Source organism: Hypomesus transpacificus, chromosome 9 (assembly GCF_021917145.1).
Source record: "Hypomesus transpacificus isolate Combined female chromosome 9, fHypTra1, whole genome shotgun sequence".
Lineage (NCBI taxonomy): Eukaryota > Metazoa > Chordata > Actinopteri > Osmeriformes > Osmeridae > Hypomesus > Hypomesus transpacificus.
In genome coordinates this window covers 19,333,906-19,354,423 of record NC_061068.1, presented here as the reverse complement: position 1 = coordinate 19,354,423, position 20,518 = coordinate 19,333,906, and the positions used below count along the sequence as shown (strand labels likewise).

At 45.1% G+C, this 20,518-nt stretch overlaps 1 protein-coding gene across 1 annotated transcript in view; it reads left to right on the top strand.

The window, feature by feature from the left end:
* The first annotated feature begins 4,908 nt into the window (after positions 1 to 4,908).
* LOC124470761 (tensin-2-like) overlaps positions 4,909 to 20,518 on the top strand; it is a 32,437-nt gene continuing 16,827 nt past the window's right edge. The window contains 3 exon segments of the mRNA XM_047024819.1: positions 4,909 to 5,428; positions 11,831 to 11,936; positions 12,431 to 12,468. Coding sequence (XP_046880775.1) covers positions 5,306 to 5,428; positions 11,831 to 11,936; positions 12,431 to 12,468 — 267 coding nt within the window. The 5' untranslated portion in view covers positions 4,909 to 5,305.

The window sequence follows — 20,518 nt, the reverse complement described above, 5'->3', positions numbered from 1 at the left end:
GCGAAGTGGTGTACAGGGAGAAGAGGAAGGGTCCAAGGACGGAGCCCTGTGGGACACCAGTGGAGATCTGGCGGGGGCTTGACACTTTGCCTCCCCAGGAGACTTGGTAGGATCTTCCTGACAGGTAGGATGAGTTCCACTGAAGTGCAGTGCCAGTGATGCCTACCTCAGAGAGTCTGGCGAGCAGGATTTGATGGTTAACCGTATAAAATGCTGCAGTAAGGTCCAGCAGAATGATGACGGATGACCTTGAAGCCGCTCTGGAAGACTGGAGGGCAGTGGTGACTGACAGGAGGTCGGTTTCTGTGGAGTGGTCAGTCTTGAAGCCCAATTGGTTGGGGTCAAGCAGATAGTTCAGTTGACAGTTGACAGTTGGCTAGATACACCACGTTCAATTGTTTTACAAAAGAAGGGTAGCAGTGATACTGGTCTGTAGCTCTGGAGAACGGCTGGGTTAAGGGAGGGTTTTTTGAGTGGAGGGCTAACTTTGGCCTGTTTGAAGGCAGAGGGGAAAGTGCCGGAAGCAAGAGAAGAGTTGAGGACATGGAGAATATAAGTTATGATGGAGGCAGAGATGGTTTGAAAGAGAGGGGAGGGGACTGGATCAAAGTCCCCTCAGTCTAGTCATAGAGGGTGAGAGGGTGGGAAAGGTGGGTTTAGGGAACCCACTGCTAATGTCGGCGACTTTTTTCTCAGAGACGGAGAAGTCGTCTGCTGTTAGGGTGGAGGGGGGGGGGGGGTGGGTTAAGAAGGGTGGAGAAGGTAGAGAAAGGTTTGTGGGGGTTTGAGGCAGAGTTAATTTTGTTGAGGAAGTAGTGGGTTTTAGCACCAATTATACTAAACTGAATATCTGGCAAAATGTTTGCATATTCTAAAACTTCAACTTCAACACTTCCAAGTTAAAACTGGATATATCCATCAGAGCATTCTAATGTAGCCTACTTTTGATCTGAACTCACTGCCTGCAATTTAGATATCACACAAATTGTTTTTATTGCTCGTTTTAGTATAAAATACTTACTGTTCTGTTTTGCGTCACTGTGTGCCAAACATGTAAAACATTTAGAATATAGGAATCGTCTGAGGTCAAACACTAGCCATGTATCATGTTCCAGTTTAAGGAACCCTGGAAAGGTTTAAGCTCAAACTGATTAGTAAGACTGTTCTGAAGGGTCAAGCAACCAGTTCAGATATATTGAAAACTTGTGAAGACATCTTGTGAGAAAGCACTCTTCAAATCTGGAGGAATGGGAGCAGTTTGCTCTGGGGATCAAAATAGGAGTAGAAAGGTGCATGAATCTCACCCTTCACTGAATACAGGAAGTTCTTGGTTGCAGTTAGTTTTGGCTAATGGCTGTCCTACCAAACATTAAGTTAGGGGTGTCAATCATTTTGTCAATGTAGGCCTATATTTAGGAAACACTTCATCCTCGTCGCCAATATGTGATAACTTAGTTCTCAGTAAGAGATGATTCACTCGATATGACAACATTCATTCTTTAATCTCGGAATGCACAGAGATTGCAGTTAGCACATACGTTGCTCAGTTGTGAGTCTCTCTTTTTATCTGCTATCAATATTGACCTCTAGGGTTAACTGTACCTCCTAATGGAATGGGGTGGTATTGCAATAATATATACATAATATATGTGAACTAGATAAGCTAGACTAGATAATCCTAGATCAGGATACCACAACTTGCAAAGTTGCTTAAACTTCCATGTTAAATAGCAAAAGCCTACCTACAGTACAGTAAAAACTATGAAGGTACATGAGAATGGCTATCATTAAATGCATGAGGTGTTAGCAGGATTGGTTTTTGCAAAAGTTTAAGAAAGCACGGTATAGGGAAGGTTTTATGTTGTAAAGAGGCAGAAGATTGCTGTTTTTACCAAAATGAGATCATTAACATTCACACACCCAAGGAAAGGCTAACCTTCCCAATACCAAGTTTCCCTTCTTGAGGCCTGCTGCTAAACTGTAATGAAGTGTAACTAACTACACATAGCAGTTCCTATGTAACTATAAATGTGAGTACGAGGCAGTAACATGGTAGTTAACATTAACGGAAAGTGGTACCCAATTGATTTTAATGTTCAGATTTTAATGGGTACAAGACCTTGGTTGTGTAGGATTACCAGCTAATGAGAGCGGCCACCTGTGTGGTCCACCGACATGACCCTCGTCTCTGAGAATACCCCCTGCAGTGTTCAGGACCTTAACCCCCCTCCCCTCCAGCAGGTGTGTAAGTTACTGGTGTACCTCCCACCTACTAACCCCCCCCCACCCCCCCTCCCCTGTCTGACCAGGAATCCTCCTGCCCAAAACTGTCATCGGCATGTTTGTGTTTGAACCCTGGAATGCTGACTGGACAGATTGTTTGTAGGGGAAGAGTGCTTGAGGGGCATTCCTCCATCGACTGAGCTCGGTTAATGGAGCTAACCTGTAGTATAGCTTACAGTGAGTGAGTGTTAATGTGTCATTATTATCAGAATCATTATCACTTCTATAACAAGGGGAAGTACACTGCATGTGTGTCGGGGTATGTCTGGTTTGTGGGAAATTAAGACAATTCAAAATTAAATTAAAATCTTCAAATTAACAAGTAATCTGTACATCTTCAAGTAATCTGATTCAGCAGGCCGAACTTTTAAAAGTACACAGCTGGCAGTGTCTAGATTAAGATATAAACTGTACTGTGTGTGTGTGTGTGTGTGTGTGTGTGTGTGTGTGTGTGTGTGTGTGTGTGTGTGTGAGAGAGAGAGAGACAGAGAGAGATAGAGAGCAAGTGGGGGGTGGGAGTAAGTGTTAACATGTATATTTATCAGCCTGACCTCTCCCTTGCATGAGGCACATAGAGCGCACCAGTGGAAGTAATGGATCTGCCTGTGTTCACAAATGTCTGTTTGTGTCTGCATCTTGCCAGCTTCCTTAGGTGTTTACATCGATTGTCAGCTTGAGTGGCCGCTTCTCTCCACTGTGATAGTAGGGCTATCAGGTGACTGCTTTTGTGTTTGAGCTTGTCAGCGTGCTTTTAATCTGGCAGTAAGTGTCACCGCCGACTCTAGTGCACCAGGTAATCTCTTCTTTGTGAACAAATGAGTGAGAGCGGTAGTAGCTTCGCACGTGTTTGTGTATTTGTTGGTTCATCCGAACAGTGAGGGCTGTGTGATGTTACCAGTGGAGGTGGAGATGCTTTGGAAGGGGAGGTTGAGTATTAGCTCTCCCAGTCCTCACCCCCCATCCTGGGGCTCTTGACTAGCAGCTGGCCCCGTCTTTGCCTCCCTGGAGGTCTCTGATCTCCATGTGACCCACCCACCCAGGGGGGGGGGCCTCTCCCCAGGCTAGCTACACTATCTGCCAGACACGCCACCAGTTATTATTTTTGTCTTGAATTATAGTTGGATTCATGACCAAATGTTTTCTTTGGCATGTTTCATTATTGATGTATTGTGTCATGTTCCAGTGGGAATGTCTAAATTTCAACTTTTTATTCTTGCACTTAAATGTTTTTCATTTTAATTTGTCATAATTTATGACAACTTTTATCTTGTCTTAGGCTTTGTTTTCAGGAAAGCAATTTACATGATGTTTCGAAGGAAAAAGAGCCTGAATTAGCTTCATGTCATATCCTATAAATAAACCAATTCAAACACTAACGTCTGCCCCTCGGATTAGGAATAAGAACATGGTTTACAAAGACCTTATTGTTCCAGAGTTTTCCTCATTCCTTCCTTCAAGCATTCCCCTTAAATGCATATTTTGTCTAGGAAAGAGGGTTTGAGGGGAAGCACAAGGGTTTGTGTGTGTGTGGCTTGTGTGCAAACGTGCTTGTGTGTGTGCTGAAGTTGGGTGTTGGTGGGTGGGTGGGGCATGTCAGGCAACTTAAATCAAAGATCTCAACAGAGCCTATCGTTGTTGTCAATTTTGAATGGACTGAAGGAGTTCACTTGAAAGAACGAATGAAGGAAAGAAAGAAAGACAGAAAGAAAGAAAGAAAGAAAGAAAGAAAGAAAGAAAGAAAGAAAGAAAGAAAGAAAGAAAGAGAGAGAAAAAGATGACATCAATGTTGTGGTCCCATCCATGTTCCTTCCCTGGGTGCACAGAGAAAATACGGATGTTAGGGGCTTTCACGTCTCTTTCTCAAGACAAAGAGAACCATTTAAAGAGGGAAAGAAGGAAATACAAAGGAAAGAGTAGTGTTCAGTGGAAGTTCTCTCCCTGAGTTGAGCTGTGGAGTCCATGTCCACAAGGTTCAGGAGTGTCTTGTGTTTTCTATTATGCCCCCCCCCCCCCCCCCTAGAGAGAGAGAGAGTAAGGGGGTGGGCGGGGAAAACTGATTATTGCATCTCTCTCTCTCGTGTGTGTGTGTTCACCCGTTGCATGCAGAAGTCACGGGGACTGGGAGGACATGGTGTTGGAGAGAGGCGCAATCTAATCGCTCCCCCATGAGAGAGAGGGAGGAGAAAGATAGAGAGTCTGAGCTCGGGCCAACGAATAGGGGGGGGGGGGGGGGAGTGCCTGACGTCAGCGGGTCAAAACAGCTGCCCCCCTCTCCCATGTGGAGAGAGAGAGAGGGGGAAAACAGGGAGAGAGAGAGAGTGGAGAGTCTGTGCGCACCCGCAGGCTGAGAGGGGAGAGAAGGGAGAAGGGTGGAAGAGAGAGCGCGTTATAGGTCGGTGAAGGTAGAAAAGAGAGGGCATTTGAGACGTGGGAGAGAGAGAGGAAGAGAGATCCCGGGATTAGCAAGAGTGCTAATGAAGGGCAAGGATTGAGGCGGCTTGTTTATGCACGCAGAGAGAGAGAGAGAGAGACAGAGAGAGAGAGAGAGAGAGAGAGAGAGAGAGAGAGAGAGAGAGAGAGAGAGAGAGAGAGAGAGAGAGAGAGAGAGGACTTCCAGAGTGAGAGAAGGGAGTCGGTGAGGGTGAGGGAACAAGAGAGAAAGACTGGTGACTCCAGGCATGGGGGAGAGAGAGAGCGTGTAAGAGGAGAGGAGAGGGTGAGAGAGCCCTGCCTGCAGACTGAGGGCAGAGGGGTGTGTGAGAGGACTCACTGGGGGAGAGGGAATAGGTTTGGGGGGGGGCCACGGAGGAGACAAGTCTAAGACGTCTAAAGCCCGCCTTGCAATGAACAACTGAAGGGTCAGAAGAGAAAAGTGGAGAAGGAAAGGGAAAGAAAAGAGACCCCCCCTCCACACCCCCTTTATTAAAGAAAAGAGGGTACCTGAGTAGAAGGGAAACTCACCAGATTCCGGGGATCACTTGCAGACTTTTTTCAACGCGAGAGAGAGCCGTTGATTGGATTCATGGGGTGCGTTCACAGTTCCCGGGTCCGCGGGGCTAAGAAGCTGGAGCCCAAAACTGAACCTGAGGGAATCCCAGACGTGGAGGTCCATGATGTCCCACCAGAGATCCTGCAGCTGGCTGAGGTGAGGCAGGAGACGGCTGGTAAAACATAGACTCCCTCTACACAGGTTACTTTGCCTGTTGATTAATGCACATTTATCAGGGGTTTGAAAAATAGCAGCCCTGACCCTAGAATTCTGCCATTAAGTTGCTCGGCATTTTACAAGTGTTTGTTCAAGGTAACCATATGTGAACCCAGATTTTGCTTGGTAACATCCGGTTTGCGTGTATGTGTGTGTGTGTGTGTGTGAGAGCTATCATCTGTTTTATCATGGTATCGGAACATACAGTGTGTGTACATGGACATGTACATTGTCTAGTGTTCAGTCTACATAAACAGACTTGGCATCAGAAGGTGATGTCTTTGACAGTTGGTCGATGTTAAGAATCGGTAAGGTACTGTATGTCTGGGGTTGGGCTTCTACCATTTCTTCTACCTCGTCTCATTCGTGCACTCTCTCCCTATTTTGATTTACCACTACGTAAACTAAACATCCACACAAAAAAGACATGTCCAGTCCGCTGAATGAAAGTGCTGCCGGCAACGGAACAACAACGGAGATGAGGTGAGGCAACAACCTTGGGATCCCGAGCCCTAAATAAAGATAGGGAGGAGGATGTGAGAAGAGGGGGAGGGAGATTGAACTGTAAGGGTGTGAATGCTGCCTCTCGGGGGGTTCAAAGTTGAGGAGGAAGTGGTGTAGGTTACTGTCCTGTTGAGTCCTGTCGTCTGAGTGTCTGCTAGCTGGATTTAGCTCCATTTGCTACATTGCTTTGTGAATGGCACCAGTTGGCTGTTTACTACAGTCTCAGAACCCGCATGACCCACCCGATCGGAGGTTTAACACCGAGGCAGGTTTACATGTGCTTTCGCCTACTGCAGGGATTGTAATGTTCTGATGGAACTTTGAGTTTATTCGCTTATATAAACAAAGCTACCATGGCGCTGCCTTTGTATCATACAACTTTCTATTGGGCGCAGTTCATGTGTAGACTACTAAACTGGGACATATAGCTTCCCAACAGACCAAAGATCCAGTAACAGCTATGCAGGTGTGCAAAAACATGAAGTGGTATTTCTTGAAGTTAAACTGGGTTACACTGTAGGACAAGATGTATCCTAACAGAATTTTGTTTATATGGTGATGTAAAGGTTCCTGAATTAATGGTTCAACTTAACTTTGAAAAGAGGAACTAAGTTGTGTACTCACACACCTTACCGGTTCTGGGTTTTTATTTGCCTTGAGAGGTGGTTACACACTCCAACAAACATAAACACACATCCACGCACAAACACTTTTCCCAAACTTATATTGAGAGTTTCATGGCAGTTTAAAGGTGACAGCCCTTACTCTGGGAAAAGCAAGGATATAAATACTCTGTCATCGTAGGAGCATACCTCAGGCCCCACACCTGCTCCCGTCCCTTGCTGAGTGGAATGTGTGTGTGTTTTTGTGTGTGTGGTTGTGTGTGACACCCGAAGCCAAGGCTCGTGTGTACCACGGCAGGATGTCATCGTCAGTACCTTCTCACTGAGGGAAACACACCCGCCGTCTATGTCGGCGAAGGGGTGTGTCCATTTCAAGCTTTAGGCATGGGGTGCCCGTGCGCCTGTGGATGTGGTTGTCGTTCATGAGCTTGTTATGTGGATTTGCAAGGGTTTATTCCCGTGTGATGTGTGACTGTACATGACAGTAAAATAATATGGTGTGTTAGCAGGAGTTTTTAAGTGCAGTGGCGTTTTAAAATACCTATGGTAAGTAGAAGCATAGACATTTTACATCATAGATGTTAAAATCTTTTGTCAGCTACCAAGAGTTGTCTTGACTGAATGTTATAATGTCAAGCAGTATCGACATTTTCCTTTTCATCTGGTGCATGGATTATGTGCAAGTTATGGACAAACATTCAGCCGGTCTAGAATGTTCCTTTACCTAAAAATGTTGATTGCGAAAGGGAATGATGCACAGAACAAACACAGACTCACCAACTTCCTGGTAAACTGCAACAGCAGTTATGATAATAACATGTTGTCCAGTTTACCAGTACAAATTGTCATGTGAACATATAGACAATACCCCATTTCCTCAGAATTTCCCAAATGTAGCCCAAGTAGTAAGGGAACCTAAAGACACAGGCAAGCACTTCTGAGTTTTGATGCAACCAGAAAGTTATAAAGACATCCATTTAACATGACTCATAGCCCAATCTTTTCCCATCCCCATATTAGAGCCGATGTGCTCTGGAGTTTGAGCTGTCCAAGATGCCTGGGGAATGAGCAAGACGTTGGCCAGAGTATTAGAACTGGGGTGGGGTGCACAAATTGGCCATTTTACAAACATCTATGCAAGGCTTTCTGGACAACTTGGGGCCTCTCCAGCAGAACACAGTTTTCAATGTCTTTCTTTTTCTTTGCCTTTCTTTCATTCTTTCTTTCTATATGAGTCTCTATCTCTTACACACAGACACTCATACTCCCTAATACTTAAGTTTGATCCGATTTGAATGTTTCGACAATGTAGTTTCTTTTACGTGTAGAGATGACGGGTAATGTGTGCCAGTTTGGATGGTATACTCCAGTCTCGATTAGTGTCTCCTCTCCTGTTGACGTTTTAGAATGTATCTGTCGTTGCAACTTTTTACCAGTAGATGTCACTATTGTATACAACATAATTTCAGGAAAGTTGAAAGTTGCTGTGACAACATTTCCTAGTTTGTTGTTGTTACCACAATACATTCACAATTGGGCAACAAGGATCAGTATGTTTGGCTTCCATTATTTACTTAACTTAGTTAAAACATTACGAGCTTTGAATACATAATTAATACCGCTTTTGGCAAATATGTTATCAGAAATTGCATTGGCCTTGACCCCTCCTACATTGGTTAAAGATGTTGAGGCGCGCACAAGTAGTTCATTTTGAGATAATTGATGCCGTATGATAATAAACTGTTTTGGACACCAGCGCACAACATTGCTGGGAGAAAAAAACCTACTAACGTGAGAAGATGAGTAAGGTAGGAAGGGTTGTTTATCATTACAGTAATGTAATTACGTTATTCGGATTCTGCATTGACTGTTATCATTGAGTGGACATACCACGTAGGCTAACCTACACTCAACAGTTTAACCGTAAAACATATACGATTTGTTTAGGATGTCCCTGACCTCAACCAGAAGCGATTAACAGGTTTGTTGGTACATATTAAGCAGTTTCTTTACATTTTATTTTGGTTTCTTAACGTCTGTTTAAGTTTCAATCATCTTGCAGCACATCGGAGTTGTGCGCATTTTTGGATAATAGTCGGAGTAACGCGCATTGATTTTTAGTAAGTTTTTATTCCTTTCACGTCTCACCACAAGCCCGTCTTCCTTTAAAAGCCATTCTGTTCTTATGGAATTCAGTGTTTGAAATTAATTCAGTGTTGCAGTTTTTTCTTTCTTTTTGGACATCGTTTTCTTTATATTCTGGCTATTTACGTATAAAGTATTTCTTTAATAGTTGCTCGCTAATACCAAAGCTATATTCTGTAGCAAATTACTCGTGTGTAGGCTATGTGTGGCAAATTCATAAAAATTCCATTGTTATACAGTCTTTTTTCTATTTGATTGATGTATGCTCCGCTCCCACAGGGAAAGTAGCCCTCCAGGACAATATCACTGTCTCATTCATTACATAACTCACATTGATCCAATAGATATCACTAACTCCACGAGTTGTGTAACTAGTCCCTGAGTTATCTCTAGAACAGACAGTAGAGAACAGACAGAAAGGTCGGATCCGAGCCACAAACTGCGTCTCTCTTTCTCCTAAGCAGAATTATAAGCGCGTTTGAAGACACCGCGCATAGAACGTGTTCACGCATAGGTGGTGATAAATCACTAAATTTTGTCACAAATCCTTGTTAGGACTATCATTGAGTGGACATTTTACGCAACCTACAATTTAATGTACAAATGAACAGGATTTTGTTTTTAGCACCTAACTAACATAAAATTTGACGAAACTGTATAGCAACATCAATAAGTGGATCAATAATAGTCTCTCTACTTTGTCAAACTAGAGGTCAATAATGACTAGCATAGTTGAAAACACGTGTGCCATGCCTATTTAAAGCTATAGCCAAGGGGACTGTGAGAAAATACTATTAGTCTATCTAAGAGAAAACAAAGTTAAAGTATTAAAGTAGTAAGTATTTTACGACAAAGCTTACATATTTCTATTCAGCACTATACAATTATTCTGTATTCAGACGTAGCCCTTAAAGCAAATATGCACTCAGTTAACGTCAAATAGAAACAACAGTGCAACAAAAAAGTTGATTTAAAAACTCACGGAAAAGTCCTGAGTTTATGCATTTGTTTTGTAAGAAATTGTAGGAAGTTTCAGACTGCATCAGCCATTCTGATATTTCACTGTGCACTGAACCTATATGCACAATACAGTAACATTTAATAAGTGGGCCTTGCCTTTAGGTTTCTTGACAACAATAGGCTATGTAGTCCTATATTTTATCCTACATAGATGATATGCGTGACATAGCCTACCAATATGCAGAGCTCAAGCTTACCGCTAAGAACATAGGAAGCACATACGTGACACGATTATGTAAATGTAAAGCCCATCAAATATTTACAGACTCTTTATGCTCCAATTGAGGCCCCCTGTTATAAGATTTCTCTCTTCTTACAGCGGCATGGCTTAGCCACACCGTGAAACTATAAATGTCTCCAGTAGGGCTTGGAAAGTTGGGATGAAAGGATGAAGGGGGAAAGTGTGACCATACCGTGTGATGGAGTGAATAAATAAAGGTGTTTGCGAGGGTGTGTCCCGACAAGAGAGTTTGTGTATGCGCTTGTATGACGAGGTGCTTTCGATTTCGCAGTTCAACTCAATAACTCGACTGTTTCTCGCCCTCGATGGGAAAAAAAGCGAGTTCAGAAATGTGCTTTTCAGGCCAGAGAAATGCATCAAGCCATTTAGCAAGAAGAGAAACGCCTGTGTTTTGTAGGCTGCAGTTGGTGTGACCAAACAGCTCGCCTTACCCAGTCTCCTCCCTGCTCTGGGATGAATTAATGGTTTAATATAGTTCACATGCTGTCAGATGCTGCTTTAGGGAAGCGCTGTCATAAAGATCTCTTAACGTTTGGCGTACATTCCTTTTTGTGTGTGAAAAGCATGACCATGGTTTATTAGGCGGATAATGCCTGTGATTTGACCGGAATTTTGTCCTCGTATGGACTCTAGGTGAGTGTCTGGTCGTGTGTTTACGTTTCCTTGGCATTTTGTTCTGTGAATGGGTTACTTGTGAGGGCGAAGTGATTATGAACTGAATGTAGACAGCGAATGTGTCGCATGTTTACCTGTGTGGGAGGGTGTGTGTGACTGTGCTGCTAAGGGGTGTCCCTCTTTCAATATGCCCATTATGTTACGGGTCGCGTGTGTGTGCTTGTGTGTGTGTGAGCGCATATGCGCTGGTGTCTGTGTGTACTTGTTTGTGTGTACGTATCCATGCACGCGTGTGTGTCACTTAGCCCGTCCTTTGTTCTACGGCACCTACCCTCCACTCTGCACATCACAGATTGAGGGGATGGAGAGAGTCGTACAACAGGGAGCACATGAACAAGAGAGTTGGCCACTTCTCCATTTTCCTTCGCCCAGAGCAGGAAGAGGGGGATGTTGACACAGCTGGCCTTGCTTGGGCACACCATAATATCCCTGCCACCCGTCAACATTCAGTAGAAACCTATGGCAGGAAGGCACAGAGGGGGCAACTGGGCAAAGTCATCTGCACTTACCAAGAGACTTCAACTAAACTTGCAACAAATGCATTTTTAAGCAGCACAGCTAGACTCGGTCCAAGATGCCCTCTCCATCCTTAAAGGCGCTGCTTCCAACGAGAGATGCGATTGGACAGATAAAATGGGTTTCTCAACAAACAAATATATGGTTTGGTTTGGGATATTGTTGCTATAGACAACGCTCTAAACATTGAAAAGAAGACCAGGATGAAAGCGTGAGGAAAGGAGAGACTGAGCCCAGCCTTTTGTGTACCCAAGGGTAGGACACAGGGACACATGGCCCTTTGTGCAGATGTGATAGGATCAAAACCCACAAGGATACTGAAGTTTATCTTGTCATGGGGCATACATAGGCGTTGTACGGACACACACACACAGATGTGCACACAGTAGGGAGGCTCTGCGTTAGAGTGCAGATCAAGAAGTCTCGTATATGTCGCTTTGGGGAAAAGCGTCTGCTGAATTAGTACATCATTTACTATTGCATTATTATTATTTACCGATCTATGGTATCCGTTCTACCTATCTGTCTATCTATCTTTCCGTCTGTCCGTCTGTCTGTCTGTCTGCCTGCATCTGTCTACTGTAGAACTAATATTTTTTCTTCCTTGGTCTCTGCTAGCTTGCTAAAGGAGGCAGCCACACTTTCACAGAAAAGAGCTTCAGAAGGAAGCGAGTGTGCGGGGTTTGTGGCCAGAACATCGACAACCCAGGGGCTTTCTGCAAGGGTGAGTACGGAGGAATACACACAGTCCAACATACAGCCATGTACAGACACACATACACACAGTCAAACACACAGCCTTGTACAGACACACATACACACACACAGTCAAACACACAGCCTTGTACAGACACACATACACACACACAGTCAAACACACAGCCTTGTACAGACACACATACACACACACAGTCCAACACACAGCCATGTACAGACACATACACACTGTAAGAGCCGCCTGCACTTTACACACACTTACTTTGCACACACACAGAGCCCTGTTTCCTTCTGCAAGGAAGAGTTGGACAACATAGACACATGCACACAACCTCTCAGCGCCCCAAACACAGACGGCAAAGCTGGTTTTTCTTCCAGGCTGTCTTCCCTCGGCACGCCAGTATCTGATCAAGTGATGTCACAAAGTGACTGAAGAGTCAGACAAAGAAAACAACATTAACTCAATTTTCTGGTCTCCCCCCCCCCCTTCCCGTGTTGTAGAGTGCAAGGCAACTGTCCATAAGAAATGTGAAGCTAAGGTAGGTCTCTTCAAATTGAATCAGTGTACTGTGTTGTCCTGTCACTGCTCTGTTGTGGTCTATAAATGTCATAGTACACAGAAAAGATTCATCCCAATTGATTTGATGTTTAGACGGGTTATAATATGATGCATGCTATAGTAAATGAACAGTCAAATACAAAGCCTTTTGAAGTGCTGTTGATGTAATGCTCAGTGTAGTGAACCTTAATTATTTATTGTAAAATGTTTCTTCGGTCTGAAAACGTTAGCCAGCCAAATCTGTGCAGTGGCCTAGATATGTGTTCAAGAGAGGGCGTCGTCTTGTTGACAACCAGCGCTGTTTTGTGAGGGTCATCAAAAAGTCCTCATGCCAGGGCTTGACTTTTGTTCTCTCTTCAAGAGCGAAGGGTTCAGCACAAAGATTGGTGATGTCTAGCGATGCAAAATGACTTTTTTGGATTGCATCATCTCCGGCACCTGTCAGATTGTGTCTGAGGTTCTCGGTTTTGGAAAGAAAAAAGAGAGAGCGTGTGTATGTGTGCGTGCGTGTGGGTTTGTGTGGTGAGGGGCTATTTAGTTTAGCACCCTTGAATACTAAGTTTCTTCATAATTAACTTCCATCCAACCGTCCATTCATCCACACGTCAATTCAGTCATTACAGGAAAAACATCACACAAATGAACCGAAAAAGAAGCAAAGGATACTGGTCCAAGAGGACATCCGATTCGGGGTGTTTCAACTCCATGACCCGAGCTGTCAGCCAGCCACAGTGTTGAGTGTCGAGGGTCAATGTTCACGAGCTGTAGTCAGGGGTCAGAGGTCAAGAAAACACAGGAAGAAGCATCAACGTGGCCACGATGACTCAACTTCCAGTCAGGCTCCTGTGGCACAGCAGCTCGTTAGCCAGCTTTAGCACTAATGAGCTAGTCTGCCTCTAAGTAGAGCTTGTTTGAAGCTCATTTCAAACGCATGCACAGTTTCTCGACTCGCTTCGTGGTGCTTTTTGTTCAGACGGGCCTTGATGCCAAGTGGATGTATTCACATGGATTATTTTGTATTTTCTTTCTTTTTTAATATTACATTTTGGGGGAATTTTGTTAAGTAGAGGATTCCTTCATCGTGAACAGATGGGTTGCCCCCTGTTGTCTTCTCCCTCCCCCCCGGTTGCCTGACTTATGCCAGGCTGCAGTTGGCAGTACTGTCTCTGTGTCCTGGTACCAGGGTCCAGATGTAGGTGTGTAAAATTCAAAGCTCATTTGCATTTGCAACAGATGCACACTCACACACACACACTGGGTGAAGATATGGTGCAAACCCATTATACACACATGAAGGAGGCACACAAGCACCTTGACCCTGCATGTATGCACACACACACACACACCCTCCATCACTTAGCACTTTAATTCAGCACAAATCCTTTAGGATTTATGATGGTGAAAGCATATCTTACGCCAACACACACCCACGCACACTCACACCCACACACACACACAGCCATTATAGTATGTGACGGTGCACCAGCTGCTGTGTCACTGCGTTTAAAAAAAGAGGATTACAATTTCGGCTGTATCCTGTCGCGCATATCGGACGACCAAAACAACCGCAGAGGTATGGAGGAGGAGGGTGACGAGGGTGAGGTAGAGGTCAGAGCGCGTAAATCGGGCACCGCCGTGTAATGTTCAGTCAGGGAAGACTCCAAGCGGGTAAATATAGAAATAACGAAAGCACTTGGGATGCCGCTGTGTGACTGATTGGCGGGAGTATCAAATAAGAGTCGGTCATCTGGTAAGAGAGAGTGTGTCTGGGTGGTAGGGGTGTGTGTGTGTAGGTCTATTATAAGAGAGAGTGTGTGCGGAAGGGAAGTGTGTGTGTGTATCTGGGAAGTGTGGGTCTGTGTGTGTGACTCTCCCTCTCTCGTTGTCTTTCAGATTCTCTTTCTCTCACTCCTCCTTGTCCTTACAATATATTGCAACACATCTCCTTTCCCTCTTTTGCCTTGTATGGACGAATGTCTCCTTCTGTCCATCCCATTTGTCCTTTCTTTTCTACAGAGCCTAATCTCCCTCTTATCCACTCGGCCTCGTTTCATCTCCCGTTTTCTCGTCCTCTCCCTCCCTCTATCAGTGTTTTTCCCCAGGACAAGGAAGAGGGTGTCAGAAACCAAAGCCCTCTGACTTTTAAGTGCTGCCCAAGAAGCGTGTGTGTGTGTGACGAAGAATGAGAGAAAGAGAGAGAGCGAAAGAGAGAGAGAGGAGGGGGTGGGGGGGGGGATGGTGTTGAGAATGAGGTAGACCATGGTGTATGCCGGTACAGGGAGAGTGTGTGTCAGTTTAATAGAGAGAGTGTGAGGTAGAGAGCAAACGAGCGAGGGAGGGGGAAAGAGGGTGTGAGCGAGGGAGAGGGACGGAGAGGCAGGGAGAGGCAGGGAGCCACTGTATCCCAGACTCCCACACGCGCAACTCCTCAGTAGCGAAGAGAGGGAAGAGAGAGGGAACGGAAGCTTCGTGTTGAAAGGTAAAACAGGATGTATATATGTGTGTGTCTGTGTGTGTGTATGTCTGTGTGTGTGTGCGTGCGTAGATGTGTGTGTGTTGGTTTCTAAATCAAAAAGATTTCTTTTCATTCGTGACCTCGAGTGCACTTCACTCATGGTTTGATCTATAAAGTAGGAATTAGCCCCAATCTGACAGCTTTAGAATCTTTAAGACGAGTCGTCGACTTCAGTGAATGTAATAGTCTATTTCTAGTCTTAGCTACTGTAACTAGCCAGAAGATTCCTACATAACTGTTATTCAAGTTAGTGCTAAGGTTGTTGAATAGACAGCGTGTTCAAACACTTCTTGGAAGGACTGTGTAAAAAAAAAGTGTAAGAGACAGTAAATGAGAGGGAGTGTATGTGTGTGTGTGTGTGTGTGTGAGAGAGAGAGAAATCGAAAAAGATAGAGTGTATGTTAGACTGCGTGTGTATTTGTTGGTATGTGTATAAGTGCACATGTGTGTGTGTACATGTCCAGACGGTTGTGTTTGATAGCAGGGCGGTCTCCATGCAGACCACAGCGGAGTCAGGAAACTGGTCAGCTGTCCTAACATCATTTGTGTGTGTCCATGTGTGTCTGCATTTGTGTGTGTGTGTGTGTCAGTGACAACCACTCATGTTACACAGGGAATCACTGATGACCACAATGGCAACAGTGCACCATCGGCACAATTACTGCAATGTCTGTTGAGTTCCAGATTAAAGTGATACAGTCTGCATGTCTGAGCATTATGCAACTATTACATATAGCTATACTATATTACATATAGCCTCCCCTCTTCTAGGTTTGATGCATATAGCCCAACCGATGATGTAAAATGTTTCATAAGCGTGCAACAAAGTCCTTTGTTAATGTTTGTGAACATTAGAAAAAGACCCTGGGTTCTGTCAAGCCAACAGAATTCACTAAAGGTCTGAAGTTTTGCCTTTGAACTGTGAACAAGTGATCTAGTATACACTATGAGGTGCAAGGTGAGGAGTGTGACACCATAACAAGTCACTAGTACGTTGCATAGACAACCCAGACCCTAAAGCTCACCTTGTACAAAAAAAAGATCAATTGGGCGGCCGAAATAGTTGAATGTGTCAATACCGATTGTTCTCGCTAAGTGGATTGATCCGGTGACAGTGGGTGACAAGCGACAAACAGGCAGTTGACGCTGAGCGGTGTCGTCGGTCATTTCCTACAGGAAGACAGCGTTAAGTGTTTGTCAGTGTTAAGTCTCAGACTCTGTCACAATGTGAACTTATTTGATTGTACTGTATGATAGACTACAATAAGCTGGTGTGTTTTATGTATAAACTGTCAAAATGTATGATTTGCTAAAGCACCTCTCAGCCCCCACGCGGGGGGGGAATAATAAATGGAGCATACAAACACACACACACACACACACACCCTTGTGCAAACAGATACACACACATACACAAGGACACACACGCGCGTGTTTATATTTACTCAGGCAGGTTTTTTTTTTTCCTTTCATTTCCTGTGTCAAAGCTCAGAGATCCAGACCACAATAGGCTCTCCCCTCTCATGTTAGAGGGATTACGGCTTGCTGATGATATTTTCTCCATTCCGGGCCATGACAATACCTTCCCTGCCATTTAGGCTTAAAGGATTTAGGAAGCTGACATGTGGCTTTGTGTGTGTGACAGTTCAGATGTTTTTTTGAGGGGCAAGAGCAAGGGGGCAGGGGGCCGACCCGTATTATTGGGCTTGACGTCTACAAATGAGGCTTCGCCCGATTTCGTGAAAGGAACAAGGAGCATCTAAGGGTCAGATTTGATATGTATAAGCAAAATAGGTTGTGTGTGTGTGTGGGGGTCAGTCGGTGTGTCGGATAAAAAGTGCATGATTCGGGAGTGCATTTGTCTTGTAGACATAGTTAATTGATGCCGTTTGCAGTGGTGTTGTTTCAAACTTGGAGTGACAGCGTTGGCCTCGTGGAGCCGCCTGGCGTCCCAGGGGCGAGGGCAGCGAGCACAGACGACACGTTGAACGGCGGACCAACGAGCCAAGAAGCTGATGAGGGTCCGGGAGTAGCGTGCCATCTAAAATAGGGTGCTCTATCAAAAATAGCTCGCTGGAAATCTTGCCAGAAGTCTCTGTGGGCGCAGGGCATTTTCAGCTGTTGTTATTTTGTTTGCCCGCCCCCCCCCCCTCCCCCAAGAACATGCTCTGTTCTCTCTGTGCTGTCCATCCCCCCCCCTCTCTCTCTCCCTCTCTCTCCCTATCTCTCTCTCTTCACTTGCTATCAACCCTCATCGCTTTGACCCCCCCTATACCCCTCCTCCACTGCACTCTTGATTATCTCTCATCATATCCCCTCCCACCCCCCGCCTCACCCTAACCCTCACCCCCGCCTTAACCCCTCCGACTCCCGTCCCGTCCCCTGTGTTATCTTAATCGGGGCGACCGTTGTCATCTCGTTATGGTCATGTTGACTCGGGGGGGAGTAACACGCCTGTTTCCCATGCAGAGCATGTTTGTGGTCAGTCTGTTTACTCTGAGGCCCGGTACATAAGGTCCTATGAGAGGGAGAGGGAGAGGGAGAGGGAGAGGGAGAGGGAGAGTGAGAGGGAGAGGGAGAGGGAGAGGGAGAGGGAGAGGGAGAGGGAGAGGGAAAGGGAGAGGGAGAGGGAGAGGGAGAGGGAGAGGGAGAGGGAGAGGGAGAGGGAGAGGAGAGAGAGAGAGAGAGAGAGAGAGAGAGAGAGAGAGAGAGAGAGAGAGAGAGGGGGGGTGAAGGAGGAAGAGAGAGAAAGGGTGGAGGGAGATAGAGAGGGAGGCGGAGGAGGAGGGAGGGAGTGGAAGAGAGGGGGAGGGACAGGGATGTAATTAAAAACGAGGGACAGAGTAGGAGAGAAATGCGTGTGATGGAAACAAACGGGGGAGACGGCAATATAAGTGGGAAGGAATAGAGAGAGGGGAAAGAGGAAAGGGACAAGAGAAGAGGGCGAGGGGGATGGGAGAAATGGGGAGAGGGTGATGTTCAATCCAAAGACAGACATGGAGCAAGAAGAGAACTAGACAGACAGCAGGAGAAGGGAGAAGAGAAGGAGGGAGAGAAGAGGGGGCATAGAAAAGTAAGAAGGAGAGGAGCGAGAGAGAAAGAAAGAAGAGAGAGAGAGCGACAAAGGGAGGTAGAGACCTAAAGATTGGAGACATTCCCTAGCGAGCCTGTGTCAAACTGCTAAACCTAGGCATCTCAGTGTACTATATGAAGCACTGTGACATGTCTGTTGTTTTCTCTGGAAACACAGTGTCTTTGATTCAATTAGATAGCAAGAGGGGAGGAGGAGGTAGGGCGTCAGAGAATGTTAGGTTTCAGCTTCCAGGAGGCAAGCTTAGGAGCTTTCTAAACCAGGGGTGTCACGGAAACTTCTGGAATACTCTCTAAAATAAGGACATGGTTATTGACCTTTCCTGTTAAGGAAAGGAAAGAAGTTGCTCACTTCTTCCTACTCTTTGCCCTCTCTCGCTCTCTCTCGCTCTCTCCTTCTCTGTTTATCTCTTTTTTTTTGCTTTATGATCGCTCTCTGCAGTGTCAGAGTGAAACTACATGGACTGAACTTTTAGGTGAAACTCTGACAGTCTACATGCAGTCCCTAGTCCCAGCACTCTTATTCATACATCCCACTTGCTTTCTAGATTAGTCTCAATGTTTCAGCATGAGACGCTTTTATTCTGAAGGCTCATTAATTTAAGCTTCTGACAAATACAAAGACTGAGTCTCAAAGTTTCATGTCATGATACTTGACATTCTTGACAACTGAGAAAAACATGGATGTTGTCCTGTTTGCCTGTACATCCACTGCTCTTATTAAAAAAATGGTATTCGTAGTTGGTCTGCACACAGCCCATGTTTTAGGAACAGCCACATGTAGCAAACTAGTCAGTTAATCGGTCAGTCAGCCAGACAGCCAGTGCAGTGAACCAGTCAGTCCCTTGGGGTTGGAAGGCTAGCACCTCAGTAAGTAGTAGCTGACAAACAAGGCAAACTGAACCAGATGGCCCCATGCCATGTTCCTGACTGACTGACTCCATGAACTAATGGCCACCCCCAGGCCAATAGTGTGTGTTAGTGTTTAAGTTAAGTGTGTGTGTACACTGTATACGTGTGTCTGTAAGTAACATGTGTCTGTGTGTGTCTGTGAGCAATTCTCTACTTCATGTAATAGTAACATATATGCAATAGACTTCAGGTCATAGTTTTAACCTCTTCATGTAAGGAGTTCAAAGAAAGACAGTGAAGAGCATGTGTGCGGGTGGACGTTGGTGTCTGCTGTAAGTGTGTGTGTGAGTGTGTGTGTGTGTGTTAGTTGGTGACACTGTACCTCTTGTTGAGAGAGAGAGAGAGAGAGAGAGAGAGAGAGAGAGAGAGAGAGAGAGAGAGCGAGAGAGAGAGAGAGAGAGAGAGAGAGAGAGAGAGAGAGAGAGAGAGAGAGAGAGAGAGAGAGAGAGAAGCTTGCTCGCCTGGGTCCTCTCCAGTAGGCAGAACACGCATGTGCACACCTTGAGCGCAAAGCGGACGTGCACACGTGCCCCGTGCACAAGGTCGACCTCCCGTGGTGTCCTGTTGCAAATTGCTTCCTGTTGACTCTTACGTTGCCCATGCAGGAGACACCATCCCATCAAGCTCCAGTTTGCTCCACAGCCCCACTCCGGGGGGATGCTATCATGTCTGTCCGCTAACCTTCCTTCCTGAAGCTTAGTCACCTACCTTGCATCCTTAACCACCATGATTACGTCCATTAACAGAAGCCTACTTCCTCTGTGGATGGGCCTCAAAACTCTCTCTTGACTCGATTTCCTGTGTGTAATAAGTGTTCTCTACATGGGCTGTGCCATCGTGATATGCCTTTGGATTTCTGTGGGGGGTGAGTTTGGGGATGTAAGACACATTCATGTGATTAAACCAATTGTGTTCTTAATGGTGGGAACAATTGGGTTGTTGTTGTTATGGAATCTTAATCATGTTCAAGTGAAATATCATGGATCTATATTTATTAAATACAACACATCTATTTATTTAGATGTTTATACATGGCATGGAGATATAACATAATACTGTGACTGTATATACAGTATACTGTATACATTTGTATACATACAGTACTTGTGTGTAGATATACATACCAAATACTGTATATTGCTCTTTACAATCTGTCTTTCTCTCCCTCTCTTTCTACCTCTCTAAATATAGAGAGTGTGAGAGATTGCTGGTCCACTATGTCATAGAGAGTCATAGTGCCACCATTCTGCCAGAATGCTTGGCTAGCATGAGATGCAGTCATGTTGATGCTGACCGTGTGTCTATTTTATGATGTAACAGTTTCCGGAACTGACAGTAATGCTTACGCAGATGCACCGCCCCAGACCACCCCCTACATCGTAACAGAGTCCAAGATTAGATTTGATTCACTGCAATGACCCTCGTGTCCTTTCTCGCTACCCCCTCCTTTCGTCCTTTCCTCCTTGTCTTATACCTTGTCTTTCTCCGTCTCTCTATCTCTCTCGCTCCTCTT